At 42.2% G+C, this 21,113-nt stretch overlaps 1 protein-coding gene across 1 annotated transcript in view; it reads left to right on the top strand.

Annotated features, from left to right (window-relative positions):
• The window catches only part of LOC128360953 (mucin-5AC-like), a 44,597-nt gene that overhangs the window by 11,122 nt on the left and 12,362 nt on the right, over positions 1-21,113 (top strand). The window contains exons 19-33 of the mRNA XM_053321516.1: positions 4,171-4,274; positions 4,375-4,526; positions 4,696-4,834; positions 5,536-5,646; positions 5,921-6,100; positions 6,208-6,447; positions 7,164-7,320; positions 7,932-8,060; positions 8,315-8,465; positions 8,554-8,597; positions 8,682-8,909; positions 9,012-9,427; positions 16,410-16,690; positions 16,935-17,051; positions 17,463-17,579. Of these exons, the coding sequence (XP_053177491.1) occupies positions 4,171-4,274; positions 4,375-4,526; positions 4,696-4,834; positions 5,536-5,646; positions 5,921-6,100; positions 6,208-6,447; positions 7,164-7,320; positions 7,932-8,060; positions 8,315-8,465; positions 8,554-8,597; positions 8,682-8,909; positions 9,012-9,427; positions 16,410-16,690; positions 16,935-17,051; positions 17,463-17,579 (2,566 nt within the window). The remainder of the gene's footprint in view (positions 1-4,170; positions 4,275-4,374; positions 4,527-4,695; positions 4,835-5,535; positions 5,647-5,920; positions 6,101-6,207; positions 6,448-7,163; positions 7,321-7,931; positions 8,061-8,314; positions 8,466-8,553; positions 8,598-8,681; positions 8,910-9,011; positions 9,428-16,409; positions 16,691-16,934; positions 17,052-17,462; positions 17,580-21,113) is intronic.

Genomic DNA, 21,113 nt, shown 5'->3' on the forward strand with positions numbered 1-21,113 from the left:
GCTCAGTGCATCATGGGAGTTCCCCAGCAGTCTAAGCCTATAGCAACATAAGCTAAGAGCTCTAAGAGCCCTAACTATAAGCTTTATCAAAAAGGAAAGTTTTAAGCCTACTCTTAAATATAGGGAGGGTGTCTGCCCCCCTGACCAAATCTGGAAGATGGTTCCACAGGAGAGGAGCCTGATAGCTGAAGGCTCTGCCTCCTGTTCTACTTTTAGAGATACTAGGAACCACAAGTAGACCTGCATGCTGGGAGCGCAGTCTTCTAGTAGGTACATAAAGTACTATCAGTTCTTTAAGATATGATGGAGCCTGACCATTAAGAGCTTTGAAGGTGAGGAGGAGGATTTTGAATTCTATTCTGAATTTTACGGGAAGCCAATGCAGTGAAGCCAAGATGGGAGTAATATGATCTCTCTTTCTAGTTTTTGTCAGAACACGAGCAGCTGCATTCTGGACCAGCTGGAGAGTCTTTAGAGACTTATTAGGACAGCCTGATAATAATGAATTACAGTAGTCCAGCCTAGAAGTAACAAATGCATGGACTAGTTTTTCAGCATCATTTTGAGACAGGATATGTCTATTTTTTTGCAATATTACGCAGATGAAAGAAGGCAGTCCGTGAAATTTGTTTTATGTGGGAATTAAAGGACAAATCCTGATCAAATATAACTCCTAGGTTCCTTACAGTGGAGCTGGAGGCCAGAGTAATGCCATCCAGAGTAGTTATGTCGTTTGATAGTGAATTTCTAAGGTGTTTAGGGCCAAGCACAATAACTTCAGTTTTTTCTGAGTTTAATAACAGGAAGTTACAGGTCATCCAGACTTTTATGTCCTTAATGCATTTTTGTAGTTTAGTTAATTGGTTAATTTCAATTTTCAAAATTTATTGAGTGATTCCGGATAATGTTTCCTAAAGGAAACAAATATAAGGAGAATTAAAGCTGCAAGCAGCGATGATCGGGCCCAAGCTCCCCGCCCCGCCACTACTGAGCGAGACTTGCTGTGACGCATACAGAGTCAATATAAAGTTGGTTGGATTAGGAGGAATTCATTAAAGTATGTGCTGTGAAAATTGTATCAAACCGTGCCAAAATTGCAAATTCACTTCAAAATGGCCGACTTCCTGTTGGAGTGAGGGTATGGGTCTAAGAGACTTTTTTGTGCCTCTTTATGTGATACATATATATACCAAGTTTTGTTCATCTATGTCAATCTGGAGGGAGGGGCTCAATTTCCTTAATCTTCTACGGGGTGCAGTACCCCCATTTGGCCAGCAGTTCCTGTTTAATGGCGAAACATCAAAATTCCTCACATCGCCACGAAGCAACCAAATCCCTAATCAGAAAGTTTTTGATAACTTTTCATCTCCAATGTCTCAAGATGTTTCTGAGTGAATTTGAAGTCGGTCGGATTAAATCCCTAGGACAAGTTTGTTAAAGTACGAGGCGTGGAAAACACCAAAATCGCACATATTTTTCAAAATGGCCGACTTCCTGTTGGAGTGACATCATGTGTCCAAGAGACTTTTCGGTGCGTCTTTACAAGATACATATGTGTACCAAATTTCGTTTGTCTATGTCAATCTGACTTGAGGGGCTCAATTTTTTTTCAATTTTCAAGGGGGCGCTATTGTATCCAGTAGGTGGCGCTATGGAGCTGACACAGTATTGATGCATATATGTGTTCAGGGCGGGACCCTCTACATGCGTGATTAATTTGGTGTAGATCAGACGATATCTGTAGGAGTTACAAGGACTTCCTGTTTAATGGCGAAGGATCGAATGGCGAAGGAAATTGTCGGCGCCGCCACGGCCAAACCGGATCCCTAATCAGAAAGTTTTTGATAACTTTTCACCTCCAATGTCTCAAGATGTTTCTAAGTGAATTTGAAGTCGGTCGGATTAAATCCCTAGGACAAGTTCGTTAAAGTACGAGGCGTGGAAAAGGCCAAAATCGCGCATATTTTTCAAAATGGCCGACTTCCTGTTGGAGTGACGTCATGGGTCCCACAGACTTTTTTGTGCGTCTGGACATGATACATATATATACCAAGTTTCGTTCATGTACGTCAATCTCTCACATTTTTATATTCAATAGGGGGCGCTATTGAGCCATTTTGCGATGGCCGTTTTGGCGGTCCTTAAAATATCAAATTTTTCGCCGGGTCTGATGTACGTGCAAATTTTCATGAGTTTTGGGGCACGTTTAGGCTGTCAAAAAGGCGTTCGTTGTGAGAGACGAATAATAATAATCGGTACGATTACAATAGGGCCTGCGCACTGTGTAGTGCTTGGGCCCTAATAATATTGGTCCAAGCACTGAACCTTGAGGAACACCATGTCTAACTTTTGTTTGCATGGAGGAATACTATATTATACTATACTATACTATACTATACTATACTATACTATACTAAGATTTTGTATGTGTTCAATACAGTGAACAGGCTGCATTTTAAACCAATCCGCTCAAAATTTGGTTATTTGGGGTGAAAATTGGTAAAAGTGAAAATGATGAGCCATAACTATTAAATAGTCTAATGACTTTGTTTTAGAATACGTACAAGACACAGGTTCTTTGCCAGTGTACCGGCATTATCCTCCAAATGCTACAGAGTTACCTGTTGCCAGGGGGCAATGTTTACCACAGTTTACAGTTGACAGGGTTATTTCAATTAAGAGAGACCAGAGAATGAAGTAAAATAATGTTTATTATGCACATGATATTAATAATTAGGTATTGTCAAAGTCTTTGGTGCTTGGACTCTGCAGGGAGAATTTTTTTAATTGGAGTACGTCAGTCCTGAGCAGCAGCATGATAGATTGCCCCCATGGAGTCAAGACACTGGTGACGGTGGCTGATGACTTCAACCAATCAATCTCGGGCCAAATTACATCAAAAGTCATCTTGAGGCACTTTTTGCATGGAGCAGGACAAGACTGTTCATTGATTCATGTAGAAAGATATCCAACATTTCCACATGGCAAGGCAAGGCAAGGCAAGGCAGTTTTATTTGTATAGCGCATTTCATACACAATGGCAATTCAATGTGCTTTACATAAAACAGAAAAACATGTCATTTGAGAAACTTAAAACATACAATTAACCCCCCCCCCCACCCCCACCCCCCCCATAATAAAAACTAAGTACAGAAAAATAGAAAGACATAAATAAAATGATTGCAGCATAAGATAATAAATTAGCTTTAAAATCATTAAAAGGACAAAGAGTGCAAATGAAAGATTAAATGAGCAAACACTTGGTGACAGAGGCAAAGGAAAAACTCCCCACCTCAAGCAAAATTGGGCTCTAGGTGGGCGGCCATCTACCTTGACCAGTTGGGGTTGAGGGGGGCAGAGAGGGAAAGGCGGAGAAGGAGAAGAGCGACAAGGGAGAAGGAGATAGAGGAGAGAGACCACAGACAAACGATGTCAATCTGACTTCTGCTGAGACTGATTGGGCTGATGAGGTTGATGGAGTGTTGCATTGAGGAAAATGAAGACTGGGTGGTGATGGGGAAGTGCTGGGTTGCGAAAAACAGCATCAAGAAAGCACCTGAGTAGAGAAAGAGAACATTTGAAAAGACAGCTGCAATATGATAGGCTGACAATGAAGGTGTGTCTCCGTGCTATTGGTTAGATTTGACCAGGTGATGTGAAGAGCTGACTTGTCAATTGATGCTCCAGAAATAACAGCAAGGAAATTATGAGCTTTGACAGAGATCAGTATGAGCTGTGAGAAGGGTCAGAATGACTAAAGAATGAGAAATAAAACTATGATGTGAGCATACAAAAAGGTAGTCTTCCTGTCTGAACTCTCACTAACCTACACTTGGAGGGTTAGAATGTCTCTGGTATCCCAGGAATAGAGGTTGAAGAGAGACTGAAAAAGTAAAGGAGCTGCTGTGTCTCCTGTATTGATTATATGTAATGTAATCATTTAAATCACAAAATGTTTGTTCTGGAAATTGTAGGGCTTGTTTTCAAGCTTGACAAATGTTTAATTGTCATAATCAGTGTTATAAAAAAAATCTGTGCTTTGTAAATTAAGGCATAGAACTGTCTCTTTGGTACAATAATAATAAGGGCAACAATGATGATATGTAAATTAAGAGATCAGGATTCATTTAAAACACACAGAATAGTTATTTAAATTATGTCTTCTTTCAGCGGCCTGTGCTCCTCCCATGGAGTTCTTCAACTGCTCTGCTAGTGGTCCAGCTGCAAAAGGAACTGAGTGTGAGAAGAGCTGCAACACATTAGACATGGCTTGTGTGAGTCATCTTCACTTCACAGAACATTTACATGAAAATATGGATTATATGTAAACCTCAACAGTATATATTTGTGGACTGAGTCTGATCTTTTCTGCAGGTAAGCACGGGGTGCATCTCAGGCTGTATGTGTCCATCTGGGATGGTATCTGATGGTAAAGGAGGCTGTATCAAGCCAGAGTCCTGTTCCTGTGTTCACAACGGTATTTCCTATCAGCCTGGAGAGACCACCAAGGTGGACTGCAACACCTGGTTAGTGAAACATAAAAGGAATTTAATGTTCTAAAATTAGAAACATACACCCTAATTCTTTAATCAGCACTTCACCTCACCTGTCTGTGATTGAAAAGTACAAATAAAATCAATGTTATTTGTTATAATCTGCATGCCTATTGGTGATCTAATCTTTATTTGTTTGCAGCACTTGTAAAAACAGGAAGTGGCAGTGCACTACCAACCAGTGTGATGGAACCTGCTCTATATATGGTGATGGACATTACATGACTTTTGATCAGAAGCGCTTCACATTTGATGGCGACTGTGAATACATCCTCACTGAGGTATGAAAGCACACAATATCAGTTGAACAGACTGATGGAACTAAACTTTTTCACATTTCAATTTCATGAGTTTTTTTGACTGAGGAGGGCATATGTTATCATTGCTGAAGGACTCAAAATGCTTTGTGACATACTCAAGATGAGTCATCTGAGATGATGTCAGTGGGGGATCTGAAATACAATACTAAAACTTCAATTCAGACTTTAACCCTGCCCTACAAAGTGCTTTTGGTGTGCTGCATTTGTCATACTCTGCTTACTTTTATGTATCAATGAGTTGTTGCACTGATGTAGACACATACACATAAAGAATATACACTTTAATACGTAAATGTTTTCAGTGTTATGATTGGTCAGTGTGTAACAGGTGTGCTCTATCATTTCCAACATATGCATAGTCCTGAAGGACACTAGGGGCGACTGTGGCTCAGGAGGTAGAGCAGTCGATTCCCGGATCATCTCGTCCACATGTCACTGTAAAAGCATTTTGAGTGGTCAAAAAGACTAGAAAAGTGCTATATAAGTGCTGTCCATAGGCTTGTAGCAGAATTTGTTATATACAATCTCCATGGAAGTATTAATACATTTTGTGTGTGTGTGTGTGTGTGTGTGTGTCTGTGTGTGTGTGTGTGTGTGTGTGTCTGTGTGTGTGTGTGTGTGTGTGTGTATGTGTGTGTGTGTGTGTGTGTGTATTTCCTCAGGACTTCTGTGGTAGTGCTGAGAGTAATGGATCATTCAGAGTGATCACTGAGAATGTTCCATGTGGAACCACAGGAACTACCTGCTCCAAGACCATCAAGGTCTTTCTGGGGGTAAGTAGTCAATATAAAAACTGTTCAAAAACAACTGCATTGTCTGTCTCAATATCAACTGCTTATACTAAGCTGAAATTCAAGATAGATTCATAATCGTCTATTGATGCAAGATTTTTGTAAACTCCAATGTAACTATATTTTAATATTGTTATTTTGAGAGAAGACAATACTATTTTGTTTTTTCTAGATGTAAATGACCTTTGCACTTACATAGATTCAAACCAAAATTCCCCCAATACCCAAACAATAAACAATTTGTTCTTATGTTTAGAGCACAGAACTGATTCTAACAGAGGGAAACTACCAACTGCTTTCAAAAGAAAATGAAGAAGCAGTTCCATTCCGCTACAGTACTGTGGGCATCTACCTGGTAGTTGAAGCCAACAATGGCCTCATTCTTATTTGGGACAGGAAGACCACATTGTTCATCAAGCTCAGCCCAAAATATAAGGTAAACTTACAATATATGAAGGAATGTTTCAGTTTTAAGGAGCCTTCAATTGTTTTGTTCACACAACAAAAGACAAACTTTTCTTTGATAATTGCTCTTTTTTTCAGGGTCGGGTGTGTGGGCTGTGTGGCAACTACGACAACAATGCAAATAATGACTTCACTACAAGGTGCCATGCTGTGGTGGTCAATCCTCTTGCATTTGGGAATAGCTGGAAGAATTCACCAAGCTGCCCCGATGTTAAGAGCATAACCGTCCCCTGCACAGCTAACCCATATAGGCACTCGTGGGCCCAAAAAAAGTGTAGCATCATACAGAGTGATGTCTTTTCTGCCTGCCACTCCATTGTAAGTTGTCTTTGAAGTTAGATTTGTTATTGAAGTTATTCTTCTGTTTTTACCTTGCAAGCAGCAACGCCAAATGATGAATATGTTTGTCAGATTGTCAGTTGCTCCATCTGTCTATCTGTTAAAAACACTGCCTAAAAATGTATGCCAAGATAGTCATGCAATTTGTTCCTGATATTTTGGTGAACTCCAGTGGCACCGGGTGTGTACATTCAGGCCAAAAGATCGATTTTGCCATCATATAATTTAACATTTCCAGCTCATATTGAACTTTAACAGGGGCATAAACATAAACAGCAAGTGTGTACACATTTCTTTTTATACATTCAGTGTCTTCATACATAAGAGTACATAAGTGTTATCAAAATTAAATTAATTAATTTAAATAATACTTAAAATCGCTAAAACATATCAATATTTTAGGCTGTATTCAAACAGCATTTCAATGTTGTAGTTGGTGTTGTAGTTGTTAACTGTTGGATATTTTTTTAAATATACCATATTCTAGAGAATGCTTTTCTGTACTAAAATCTTAATTTGTATGTAATCAGCAACTGTAACTGTTAATGTTGATGCATTTATTGGTAATATTTGTTTCTGAGATGTTATAGAGGTAGTGCAGCATTGTATTTCCTCCCTATGACATTTTGTGTTGTGTGTGTGTCTCTTTCATGCATGTTTAACTCATCAGTGTATTTTCATACATTTTACTGTAGGTGGATCCTGCTCCATACTATGACGCATGTGTGTTTGACTCCTGTGCTTGTGACACTGGTGGAGACTGTGAGTGCTTCTGCACTGCTGTGGCAGCTTATGCTGAATCCTGTAATCAAGCTGGCATCTGTATACGATGGAGAACCCCAAAGATCTGTCGTGAGTAAACATTCTTTGTTGCAAAGCTGGAATTAATATACAATACATACAATTGGACTGATCTTAAACTCAGATTAATGGGAAAAGAAAAGAAGCAAAATAGACACTTTCTTAGCTAAATCTGTAACTGTAATCAAGTATTGCTGTAATATAATCTCTGAAATATGCATATGTAATATGCTGTACTATAATCTCTGAAATATGCATAACAATGAATTATTAGAAAATAAGAGAAATAAGTTCCTATGTAAAATTAAAGAAGTTACAACTACCACAAAAGTCAGGTGTACCGGATGGTCCATGATGGTGTAGAAATGCACCAACACTGACTTCAGCAGGTTGAATTTATTCAGCTGCTGCAGGAAGTACATCTTCCACTAAGCCTTCTTGGTGAGGCCAGTGATGTTCTGTTCCCACTTGAGGGTCCTGAGTGATCATAATGATGACACAAGGTGATGGAGATGGGTGAAATTGGACTCCCTCTGAAATCCACTACTGTATTCAGTGGAGGCGACAGTGGTTTCTCTGACATCTTCAGTTTCACTTGGTTTTTAGCTTGACCAAAACAAACTACTTGATGATTCATTTTGATCTATCTTTATCTTTTCCAGCTCTATTCTGTGATTACTACAATCCCCCTGATGAATGTGAGTGGCACTACATGCCATGTGGATTTCCTTGCATGAAAACCTGCAGGAACCCCTCAGGCAACTGCTCTCCACAGATACCTCCTCTGGAAGGCAAATATGTTTTTGTCATTTATCCTGATCATTTAAGATTCAAAATGTCAATTATCTCAAACTGTCTATGAATTGTCTTTACAGTTTTGTAAAAAATGTTGCTTTATAATTCTCATTATTATTAATGAGAATTAATAATAATAATTAATTATTAATTAATTATGCATTAAAATTATTTTAATGCTACCGACAATCATTTAAGAATCAGATTTTGTATTAACAGCTGCATAAACAGTAGTTTGTTTTTCATTAAGGTTGCTATCCAAAATGCCCTCCTGCTAAACCATACTTCAATGAAGATACAATGACATGTGTTTTGAAAGAACACTGTGGCTGCTACGATAAAGGGGGGAGACATTTCAATGATGGTGACACAGTGCCAACAACTGAAAACTGCCATACGTGGTAGGTTTTGCATAAAAGGTGTAAATTAAAATTATATAACTTTGTTGGTGAGCTTTGTCAATGTGACAATCTGTCTTCTCTCTTGTAGTACATGCAGTGCAATGACCATCCGATGTCACTTTGATGCCCAAGGTATTGAAAACAGTTGGACAGATTGTGGGTTATAAAATACATACTTATGTTAGGGTGATAATAATATTTCTCCTCTCTTTACAGCCTGTACTTGTACATATAATGGAAACAAATATCGCCCTGGCAGTACCATCTATAACACAACAGATGGACATGGTAACTGTATCACAGCAATCTGTGGAAACAATGGTACCATTGACAAGGGGTCATACCCATGCCCAACACCTACACCGACAACACCTATGTCCACTGCAGCCACTGCTACAACCAGCCGGTCTCAAACCACGTTTGTTTTTACAACAACTACACCAGGTATGCACAACACTATTTTGTGAAAATGAATTGTAACCACTGTAAAATATAGCTTACATTATACAGTTTCTCAACCACAATATGTACTATGTGTCTTCATAGAAATAGTCACAGGCACACCAAAGTCTGAAACAACTGCAATTACACAACCCATTGTAAAAATAACAACAACAACTGAGAAACCTACAACAACTATGCCAAGCACTACACCGTCTTCCACCACTGCAACTACAACTACAACACCTTCAACTACAACATCCCAAACACAGACTACCACAACTGAAACAACTACAACTCTGACACCTACAACATTTACCGAGCCAACTCCAACGTGTCCTGGGGGACATACGATGTGTAGCTGGTCAGACTGGATCAATCTGGGCAAACCCACACCAGGCCCTAACGGTGGAGAAGATGAATCCATCCAGAATATCATCAACGCTGGTTATCATGTTTGTTCAAAACCAGAAGAGGTCCAGTGTAGAGCTGTTGCTTACCCAGGTGTTCCCTTGTCACAGGTGGGACAAGTTGTGACATGCAATAAACATGTAGGTCTCATATGCAACAACAAACAACAAGGGCTTCAGCAGCAGTGTTTCGACTACGAGATTAAATTTAAATGCTGCAGCTGTCCAACATCTCCAACTCCTTCTACTGCAATTCTAACTACAACACTTTCAACTGCTATATCCACAACACCTTCTACCACAACTGAAACAACTACAACTCAGTTACCTAAAACAACTGGTCCACCTATTACACCCACTACCACAACTGCAACAACAACAACAACAAAAACTACTACCACAACACCTTGTCAGGAAACGTTATGCTACTGGTCACAGTGGATAAGTTCAGACTACCCCGAATTTGGTCCTGGAAATGGAGACAATGAAACCATCAAACACATTATACAGAAAGGATATAAGATCTGTGAAAATCCAGTGGCAGTGGAGTGTCAAGCTGTACACTATCCAGGTGTTCCACTAAAAGACTTAGAACAAACTGTAACATGTAATGACCAAGGACTTCTGTGTAAGAACAGCTTACAATATCCACCAATATGTTTTAATTATGAAATAAAGGTTAAGTGTTGCGAAACAGTACAGTGCAGCACAACCCTAAGTACTACTACATTTACTACCACAACTTTACCACCATCATCTTCTACAGCTAATCCCAATACACCCTCTACAACAACTAAAGAAACGTTTACAACTCAGACACCTACGACAACTTCTCTACCAACTTCTCCTTCTGCCACAACTGAAACAATAACAACTCTGAAACCTACAACAACTATGCCAAATCCTACACTATCTTCCACCACTGAGCCAACTCCAACGTGTCCTGGGGGACATACGATGTGTAGCTGGTCAGACTGGATCAATCTGGGCAAACCCACACCAGGCCCTAACGGTGGAGAAGATGAATCCATCCAGAATATCATCAACGCTGGTTATCATGTTTGTTCAAAACCAGAAGAGGTCCAGTGTAGAGCTGTTGCTTACCCAGGTGTTCCCTTGTCACAGGTGGGACAAGTTGTGACATGCAATAAACATGTAGGTCTCATATGCAACAACAAACAACAAGGGCTTCAGCAGCAGTGTTTCGACTACGAGATTAAATTTAAATGCTGCAGCTGTCCAACATCTCCAACTCCTTCTACTGCAATTCTAACTACAACATTTTCAACTGCTATATCCACAACACCTTCTACCACAACTGAAACAACAACAACTCAAACTCAGACACCTGCATCTACTCAAACCATTCTACCCTCTACCACAACTAAAAAAACAACTACAACTCAAACACCTGCAACAACTACTCCGACCACTGCACCGTCTTCCACCACTGAGCCAACTCCAACGTGTCCTGGGGGACATACGATGTGTAGCTGGTCAGACTGGATCAATCTGGGCAAACCCACACCAGGCCCTAACGGTGGAGAAGATGAATCCATCCAGAATATCATCAACGCTGGTTATCATGTTTGTTCAAAACCAGAAGAGGTCCAGTGTAGAGCTGTTGCTTACCCAGGTGTTCCCTTGTCACAGGTGGGACAAGTTGTGACATGCAATAAACATGTAGGTCTCATATGCAACAACAAACAACAAGGGCTTCAGCAGCAGTGTTTCGACTACGAGATTAAATTTAAATGCTGCAGCTGTCCAACATCTCCAACTCCTTCTACTGCAATTCTAACTACAACACTTTCAACTGCTATATCCACAACACCTTCTACCACAACTGAAACAACTACAACTCAGTTACCTAAAACAACTGGTCCACCTATTACACCCACTACCACAACTGCAACAACAACAACAACAAAAACTACTACCACAACACCTTGTCAGGAAACGTTATGCTACTGGTCACAGTGGATAAGTTCAGACTACCCCGAATTTGGTCCTGGAAATGGAGACAATGAAACCATCAAACACATTATACAGAAAGGATATAAGATCTGTGAAAATCCAGTGGCAGTGGAGTGTCAAGCTGTACACTATCCAGGTGTTCCACTAAAAGACTTAGAACAAACTGTAACATGTAATGACCAAGGACTTCTGTGTAAGAACAGCTTACAATATCCACCAATATGTTTGAATTATGAAATAAAGGTTAAGTGTTGCGAAACAGTACAGTGCAGCACAACCCTAAGTACTACTACATTTACTACCACAACTTTACCACCATCATCTTCTACAGCTAATCCCAATACACCCTCTACAACAACTAAAGAAACGTTTACAACTCAGACACCTACGACAACTTCTCTACCAACTTCTCCTTCTGCCACAACTGAAACAATAACAACTCTGAAACCTACAACAACTATGCCAACTCCTACACTATCTTCCACCACTGAGCCAACTCCAACGTGTCCTGGGGGACATACGATGTGTAGCTGGTCAGACTGGATCAATCTGGGCAAACCCACACCAGGCCCTAACGGTGGAGAAGATGAATCCATCCAGAATATCATCAACGCTGGTTATCATGTTTGTTCAAAACCAGAAGAGGTCCAGTGTAGAGCTGTTGCTTACCCAGGTGTTCCCTTGTCACAGGTGGGACAAGTTGTGACATGCAATAAACATGTAGGTCTCATATGCAACAACAAACAACAAGGGCTTCAGCAGCAGTGTTTCGACTACGAGATTAAATTTAAATGCTGCAGCTGTCCAACATCTCCAACTCCTTCTACTGCAATTCTAACTACAACATTTTCAACTGCTATATCCACAACACCTTCTACCACAACTGAAACAACAACAACTCAAACTCAGACACCTGCATCTACTCAAACCATTCTACCCTCTACCACAACTAAAAAAACAACTACAACTCAAACACCTGCAACAACTACTCCGACCACTGCACCGTCTTCCACCACTGAGCCAACTCCAACGTGTCCTGGGGGACATACGATGTGTAGCTGGTCAGACTGGATCAATCTGGGCAAACCCACACCAGGCCCTAACGGTGGAGAAGATGAATCCATCCAGAATATCATCAACGCTGGTTATCATGTTTGTTCAAAACCAGAAGAGGTCCAGTGTAGAGCTGTTGCTTACCCAGGTGTTCCCTTGTCACAGGTGGGACAAGTTGTGACATGCAATAAACATGTAGGTCTCATATGCAACAACAAACAACAAGGGCTTCAGCAGCAGTGTTTCGACTACGAGATTAAATTTAAATGCTGCAGCTGTCCAACATCTCCAACTCCTTCTACTGCAATTCTAACTACAACACTTTCAACTGCTATATCCACAACACCTTCTACCACAACTGAAACAACTACAACTCAGTTACCTAAAACAACTGGTCCACCTATTACACCCACTACCACAACTGCAACAACAACAACAACAAAAACTACTACCACAACACCTTGTCAGGAAACGTTATGCTACTGGTCACAGTGGATAAGTTCAGACTACCCCGAATTTGGTCCTGGAAATGGAGACAATGAAACCATCAAACACATTATACAGAAAGGATATAAGATCTGTGAAAATCCAGTGGCAGTGGAGTGTCAAGCTGTACACTATCCAGGTGTTCCACTAAAAGACTTAGAACAAACTGTAACATGTAATGACCAAGGACTTCTGTGTAAGAACAGCTTACAATATCCACCAATATGTTTGAATTATGAAATAAAGGTTAAGTGTTGCGAAACAGTACAGTGCAGCACAACCCTAAGTACTACTACATTTACTACCACAACTTTACCACCATCATCTTCTACAGCTAATCCCAATACACCCTCTACAACAACTAAAGAAACGTTTACAACTCAGACACCTACGACAACTTCTCTACCAACTTCTCCTTCTGCCACAACTGAAACAATAACAACTCTGAAACCTACAACAACTATGCCAACTCCTACACTATCTTCCACCACTGAGCCAACTCCAACGTGTCCTGGGGGACATACGATGTGTAGCTGGTCAGACTGGATCAATCTGGGCAAACCCACACCAGGCCCTAACGGTGGAGAAGATGAATCCATCCAGAATATCATCAACGCTGGTTATCATGTTTGTTCAAAACCAGAAGAGGTCCAGTGTAGAGCTGTTGCTTACCCAGGTGTTCCCTTGTCACAGGTGGGACAAGTTGTGACATGCAATAAACATGTAGGTCTCATATGCAACAACAAACAACAAGGGCTTCAGCAGCAGTGTTTCGACTACGAGATTAAATTTAAATGCTGCAGCTGTCCAACACCTCCAACTCCTTTTACTGCAATTCCAACTACAACACATTCAACTGCTATATCCACAACACCTTCTACCACAACTGAAACAACAACAACTCAAACTCAGACACCTGCATCTACTCAAACCATTCCAGCCTCTACCACAACTAAAAAAACAACTACAACTCAAACACCTGCAACAACTACTCCGACCACTACACCGTCTTCCACCACTGAGCCAACTCCAACGTGTCCTGGGGGACATACGATGTGTAGCTGGTCAGACTGGATCAATCTGGGCAAACCCACACCAGGCCCTAACGGTGGAGAAGATGAATCCATCCAGAATATCATCAACGCTGGTTATCATGTTTGTTCAAAACCAGAAGAGGTCCAGTGTAGAGCTGTTGCTTACCCAGGTGTTCCCTTGTCACAGGTGGGACAAGTTGTGACATGCAATAAACATGTAGGTCTCATATGCAATAACAAACAACAAGGGCTTCAGCAGCAGTGTTTCGACTACGAGATTAAATTTAAATGCTGCAGCTGCCCAACACCTCCAACTCCTTCTACTGCAATTCCAACTACAACACATTCAACTGCTATATCCACAACACCTTCTACCACAACTGAAACAACAACAACTCAAACTCAGACACCTGCATCTACTCAAACCATTCCAGCCTCTACCACAACTAAAAAAACAACTACAACTCAAACACCTGCAACAACTACTCCGACCACTACACCGTCTTCCACCACTGAGCCAACTCCAACGTGTCCTGGGGGACATACGATGTGTAGCTGGTCAGACTGGATCAATCTGGGCAAACCCACACCAGGCCCTAACGGTGGAGAAGATGAATCCATCCAGAATATCATCAACGCTGGTTATCATGTTTGTTCAAAACCAGAAGAGGTCCAGTGTAGAGCTGTTGCTTACCCAGGTGTTCCCTTGTCACAGGTGGGACAAGCTGTGACATGCAATAAACATGTAGGTCTCATATGCAACAACAAACAACAAGGGCTTCAGCAGCAGTGTTTCGACTACGAGATTAAATTTAAATGCTGCAGCTGTCCAACACCTCCAACTCCTTCTACTGCAATTCCAACTACAACACATTCAACTGCTATATCCACAACACCTTCTACCACAACTGAAACAACAACTCAAACTCAGACACCTGCATCTACTCAAACCATTCCAGCCTCTACCACAACTAAAAAAACAACTACAACTCAAACACCTGCAACAACTACTCCGACCACTACACCGTCTTCCACCACTGAGCCAACTCCAACTTGTCCTGGGGGACATACGATGTGTAGCTGGTCAGACTGGATCAATCTGGGCAAACCCACACCAGGCCCTAACGGTGGAGAAGATGAATCCATCCAGAATATCATCAACGCTGGTTATCATGTTTGTTCAAAACCAGAAGAGGTCCAGTGTAGAGCTGTTGCTTACCCAGGTGTTCCCTTGTCACAGGTGGGACAAGTTGTGACATGCAATAAACATGTAGGTCTCATATGCAACAACAAACAACAAGGGCTTCAGCAGCAGTGTTTCGACTACGAGATTAAATTTAAATGCTGCAGCTGTCCAACACCTCCAACTCCTTCTACTGCAATTCCAACTACAACACATTCAACTGCTATATCCACAACACCTTCTACCACAACTGAAACAACAACAACTCAAACTCAGACACCTGCATCTACTCAAACCATTCCAGCCTCTACCACAACTAAAAAAACAACTACAACTCAAACACCTGCAACAACTACTCCGACCACTACACCATCTTCCACCACTCAGCCAACTCCAACGTGTCCTGGGGGACATACGATGTGTAGCTGGTCAGACTGGATCAATCTGGGCAAACCCACACCAGGCCCTAACGGTGGAGAAGATGAATCCATCCAGAATATCATCAACGCTGGTTATCATGTTTGTTCAAAACCAGAAGAGGTCCAGTGTAGAGCTGTTGCTTACCCAGGTGTTCCCTTGTCACAGGTGGGACAAGTTGTGACATGCAATAAACATGTAGGTCTCATATGCAACAACAAACAACAAGGGCTTCAGCAGCAGTGTTTCGACTACGAGATTAAATTTAAATGCTGCAGCTGTCCAACACCTCCAACTCCTTCTACTGCAATTCCAACTACAACACATTCAACTGCTATATCCACAACACCTTCTACCACAACTGAAACAACAACAACTCAAACTCAGACACCTGCATCTACTCAAACCATTCCAGCCTCTACCACAACTAAAAAAACAACTACAACTCAAACACCTGCAACAACTACTCCGACCACTACACCGTCTTCCACCACTGAGCCAACTCCAACGTGTCCTGGGGGACATACGATGTGTAGCTGGTCAGACTGGATCAATCTGGGCAAACCCACACCAGGCCCTAACGGTGGAGAAGATGAATCCATCCAGAATATCATCAACGCTGGTTATCATGTTTGTTCAAAACCAGAAGAGGTCCAGTGTAGAGCTGTTGCTTACCCAGGTGTTCCCTTGTCACAGGTGGGACAAGTTGTGACATGCAATAAACATGTAGGTCTCATATGCAATAACAAACAACAAGGGCTTCAGCAGCAGTGTTTCGACTACGAGATTAAATTTAAATGCTGCAGCTGCCCAACACCTCCAACTCCTTCTACTGCAATTCCAACTACAACACATTCAACTGCTATATCCACAACACCTTCTACCACAACTGAAACAACAACAACTCAAACTCAGACACCTGCATCTACTCAAACCATTCCAGCCTCTACCACAACTAAAAAAACAACTACAACTCAAACACCTGCAACAACTACTCCGACCACTACACCGTCTTCCACCACTGAGCCAACTCCAACGTGTCCTGGGGGACATACGATGTGTAGCTGGTCAGACTGGATCAATCTGGGCAAACCCACACCAGGCCCTAACGGTGGAGAAGATGAATCCATCCAGAATATCATCAACGCTGGTTATCATGTTTGTTCAAAACCAGAAGAGGTCCAGTGTAGAGCTGTTGCTTACCCAGGTGTTCCCTTGTCACAGGTGGGACAAGCTGTGACATGCAATAAACATGTAGGTCTCATATGCAACAACAAACAACAAGGGCTTCAGCAGCAGTGTTTCGACTACGAGATTAAATTTAAATGCTGCAGCTGTCCAACACCTCCAACTCCTTCTACTGCAATTCCAACTACAACACATTCAACTGCTATATCCACAACACCTTCTACCACAACTGAAACAACAACTCAAACTCAGACACCTGCATCTACTCAAACCATTCCAGCCTCTACCACAACAAAAAAAACAACTACAACTCAAACACCTGCAACAACTACTCCGACCACTACACCGTCTTCCACCACTGCGCCAACTCCAACCTGTCCTGGGGGACATACGATGTGTAGCTGGTCAGACTGGATCAATCTGGGCAAACCCACACCAGGCCCTAACGGTGGAGAAGATGAATCCATCCAGAATATCATCAACGCTGGTTATCATGTTTGTTCAAAACCAGAAGAGGTCCAGTGTAGAGCTGTTGCTTACCCAGGTGTTCCGTTGTCACAGGTGGGACAAGTTGTGACATGCAATAAACATGTAGGTCTCATATGCAACAACAAACAACAAGGGCTTCAGCAGCAGTGTTTCGACTACGAGATTAAATTTAAATGCTGCAGCTGTCCAACACCTCCAACTCCTTCTACTGCAATTCCAACTACAACACATTCAACTGCTATATCCACAACACCTTCTACCACAACTGAAACAACAACAACTCAAACTCAGACACCTGCATCTACTCAAACCATTCCAGCCTCTACCACAACAAAAAAAACAACTACAACTCAAACACCTGCAACAACTACTCCGACCACTACACCATCTTCCACCACTCAGCCAACTCCAACGTGTCCTGGGGGACATACGATGTGTAGCTGGTCAGACTGGATCAATCTGGGCAAACCCACACCAGGCCCTAACGGTGGAGAAGATGAATCCATCCAGAATATCATCAACGCTGGTTATCATGTTTGTTCAAAACCAGAAGAGGTCCAGTGTAGAGCTGTTGCTTACCCAGGTGTTCCCTTGTCACAGGTGGGACAAGCTGTGACATGCAATAAACATGTAGGTCTCATATGCAACAACAAACAACAAGGGCTTCAGCAGCAGTGTTTCGACTACGAGATTAAATTTAAATGCTGCAGCTGTCCAACACCTCCAACTCCTTCTACTGCAATTCCAACTACAACACATTCAACTGCTATATCCACAACACCTTCTACCACAACTGAAACAACAACAACTCAAACTCAGACACCTGCATCTACTCAAACCATTCCAGCCTCTACCACAACTAAAAAAACAACTACAACTCAAACACCTGCAACAACTACTCCGACCACTACACCGTCTTCCACCACTGAGCCAACTCCAACGTGTCCTGGGGGACATACGATGTGTAGCTGGTCAGACTGGATCAATCTGGGCAAACCCACACCAGGCCCTAACGGTGGAGAAGATGAATCCATCCACAATATCATCAACGCTGGTTATCATGTTTGTTCAAAACCAGAAGAGGTCCAGTGTAGAGCTGTTGCTTACCCAGGTGTTCCCTTGTCACAGGTGGGACAAGTTGTGACATGCAATAAACATGTAGGTCTCATATGCAACAACAAACAACAAGGCCTTCAGCAGCAGTGTTTCGACTACGAGATTAAATTTAAATGCTGCAGCTGTCCAATACCTCCAACTCCTTCTACTGCAATTCCAACTACAACACATTCAACTGCTATATCCACAACACCTTCTACCACAACTGAAACAACAACAACTCAAACTCAGACACCTGCATCTACTCAAACCATTCCAGCCTCTACCACAACTAAAAAAACAACTACAACTCAAACACCTGCAACAACTACTCCGACCACTACACCGTCTTCCACCACTGAGCCAACTCCAACGTGTCCTGGGGGACATACGATGTGTAGCTGGTCAGACTGGATCAATCTGGGCAAACCCACACCAGGCCCTAACGGTGGAGAAGATGAATCCATCCAGAATATCATCAACGCTGGTTATCATGTTTGTTCAAAACCAGAAGAGGTCCAGTGTAGAGCTGTTGCTTACCCAGGTGTTCCGTTGTCACAGGTGGGACAAGTTGTGACATGCAATAAACATGTAGGTCTCATATGCAACAACAAACAACAAGGGCTTCAGCAGCAGTGTTTCGACTACGAGATTAAATTTAAATGCTGCAGCTGTCCAACACCTCCAACTCCTTCTACTGCAATTCCAACTACAACACATTCAACTGCTATATCCACAACACCTTCTACCACAACTGAAACAACAACAACTCAAACTCAGACACCTGCATCTACTCAAACCATTCCAGCCTCTACCACAACTAAAAAAACAACTACAACTCAAACACCTGCAACAACTACTCCGACCACTGCACCGTCTTCCACCACTGAGCCAACTCCAACGTGTCCTGGGGGACATACGATGTGTAGCTGGTCAGACTGGATCAATCTGGGCAAACCCACACCAGGCCCTAACGGTGGAGAAGATGAATCCATCCAGAATATCATCAACGCTGGTTATCATGTTTGTTCAAAACCAGAAGAGGTCCAGTGTAGAGCTGTTGCTTACCCAGGTGTTCCCTTGTCACAGGTGGGACAAGTTGTGACATGCAATAAACATGTAGGTCTCATATGCAACAACAAACAACAAGGGCTTCAGCAGCAGTGTTTCGACTACGAGATTAAATTTAAATGCTGCAGCTGTCCAACACCTCCAACTCCTTCTACTGCAATTCCAACTACAACACATTCAACTGCTATATCCACAACACCTTCTACCACAACTGAAACAACAACAACTCAAACTCAGACACCTGCATCTACTCAAACCATTCCAGCCTCTACCACAACTAAAAAAACAACTACAACTCAAACACCTGCAACAACTACTCCGACCACTACACCGTCTTCCACCACTGAGCCAACTCCAACGTGTCCTGGGGGACATACGATGTGTAGCTGGTCAGACTGGATCAATCTGGGCAAACCCACACCAGGCCCTAACGGTGGAGAAGATGAATCCATCCACAATATCATCAACGCTGGTTATCATGTTTGTTCAAAACCAGAAGAGGTCCAGTGTAGAGCTGTTGCTTACCCAGGTGTTCCCTTGTCACAGGTGGGACAAGTTGTGACATGCAATAAACATGTAGGTCTCATATGCAACAACAAACAACAAGGGCTTCAGCAGCAGTGTTTCGACTACGAGATTAAATTTAAATGCTGCAGCTGTCCAACACCTCCAACTCCTTCTACTGCAATTCCAACTACAACACATTCAACTGCTATATCCACAACACCTTCTACCACAACTGAAACAACAACAACTCAAACTCAGACACCTGCATCTACTCAAACCATTCTACCCTCTACCACAACTAAAAAAACAACTACAACTCAAACATCTGCAACAACTACTCCGACCACTGCACCGTCTTCCACCACTGAGCCAACTCCAACGTGTCCTGGGGGACATACGATGTGTAGCTGGTCAGACTGGATCAATCTGGGCAAACCCACACCAGGCCCTAACGGTGGAGAAGATGAATCCATCCAGAATATCATCAACGCTGGTTATCATGTTTGTTCAAAACCAGAAGAGGTCCAGTGTAGAGCTGTTGCTTACCCAGGTGTTCCCTTGTCACAGGTGGGACAAGTTGTGACATGCAATAAACATGTAGGTCTCATATGCAACAACAAACAACAAGGGCTTCAGCAGCAGTGTTTCGACTACGAGATTAAATTTAAATGCTGCAGCTGTCCAACACCTCCAACTCCTTCTACTGCAATTCCAACTACAACACATTCAACTGCTATATCCACAACACCTTCTACCACAACTGAAACAACAACAACTCAAACTCAGACACCTGCATCTACTCAAACCATTCTACCCTCTACCACAACTAAAAAAACAACTACAACTCAAACATCTGCAACAACTACTCCGACCACTGCACCGTCTTCCACCACTGAGCCAACTCCAACGTGTCCTGGGGGACATACGATGTGTAGCTGGTCCGACTGGATCAATCTGGGCAAACCCACACCAGGCCCTAACGGTGGAGAAGATGAATCCATCCAGAATATCATCAACGCTGGTTATCATGTTTGTTCAAAACCAGAAGAGGTCCAGTGTAGAGCTGTTGCTTACCCAGGTGTTCCCTTGTCACAGGTGGGACAAGTTGTGACATGCAATAAACATGTAGGTCTCATATGCAACAACAAACAACAAGGGCTTCAGCAGCAGTGTTTCGACTACGAGATTAAATTTAAATGCTGCAGCTGTCCAACACCTCCAACTCCTTCTACTGCAATTCCAACTACAACACATTCAACTGCTATATCCACAACACCTTCTACCACAACTGAAACAA

Source organism: Scomber japonicus, chromosome 1 (assembly GCF_027409825.1).
Source record: "Scomber japonicus isolate fScoJap1 chromosome 1, fScoJap1.pri, whole genome shotgun sequence".
Taxonomy (NCBI): Eukaryota; Metazoa; Chordata; class Actinopteri; order Scombriformes; family Scombridae; genus Scomber; species Scomber japonicus.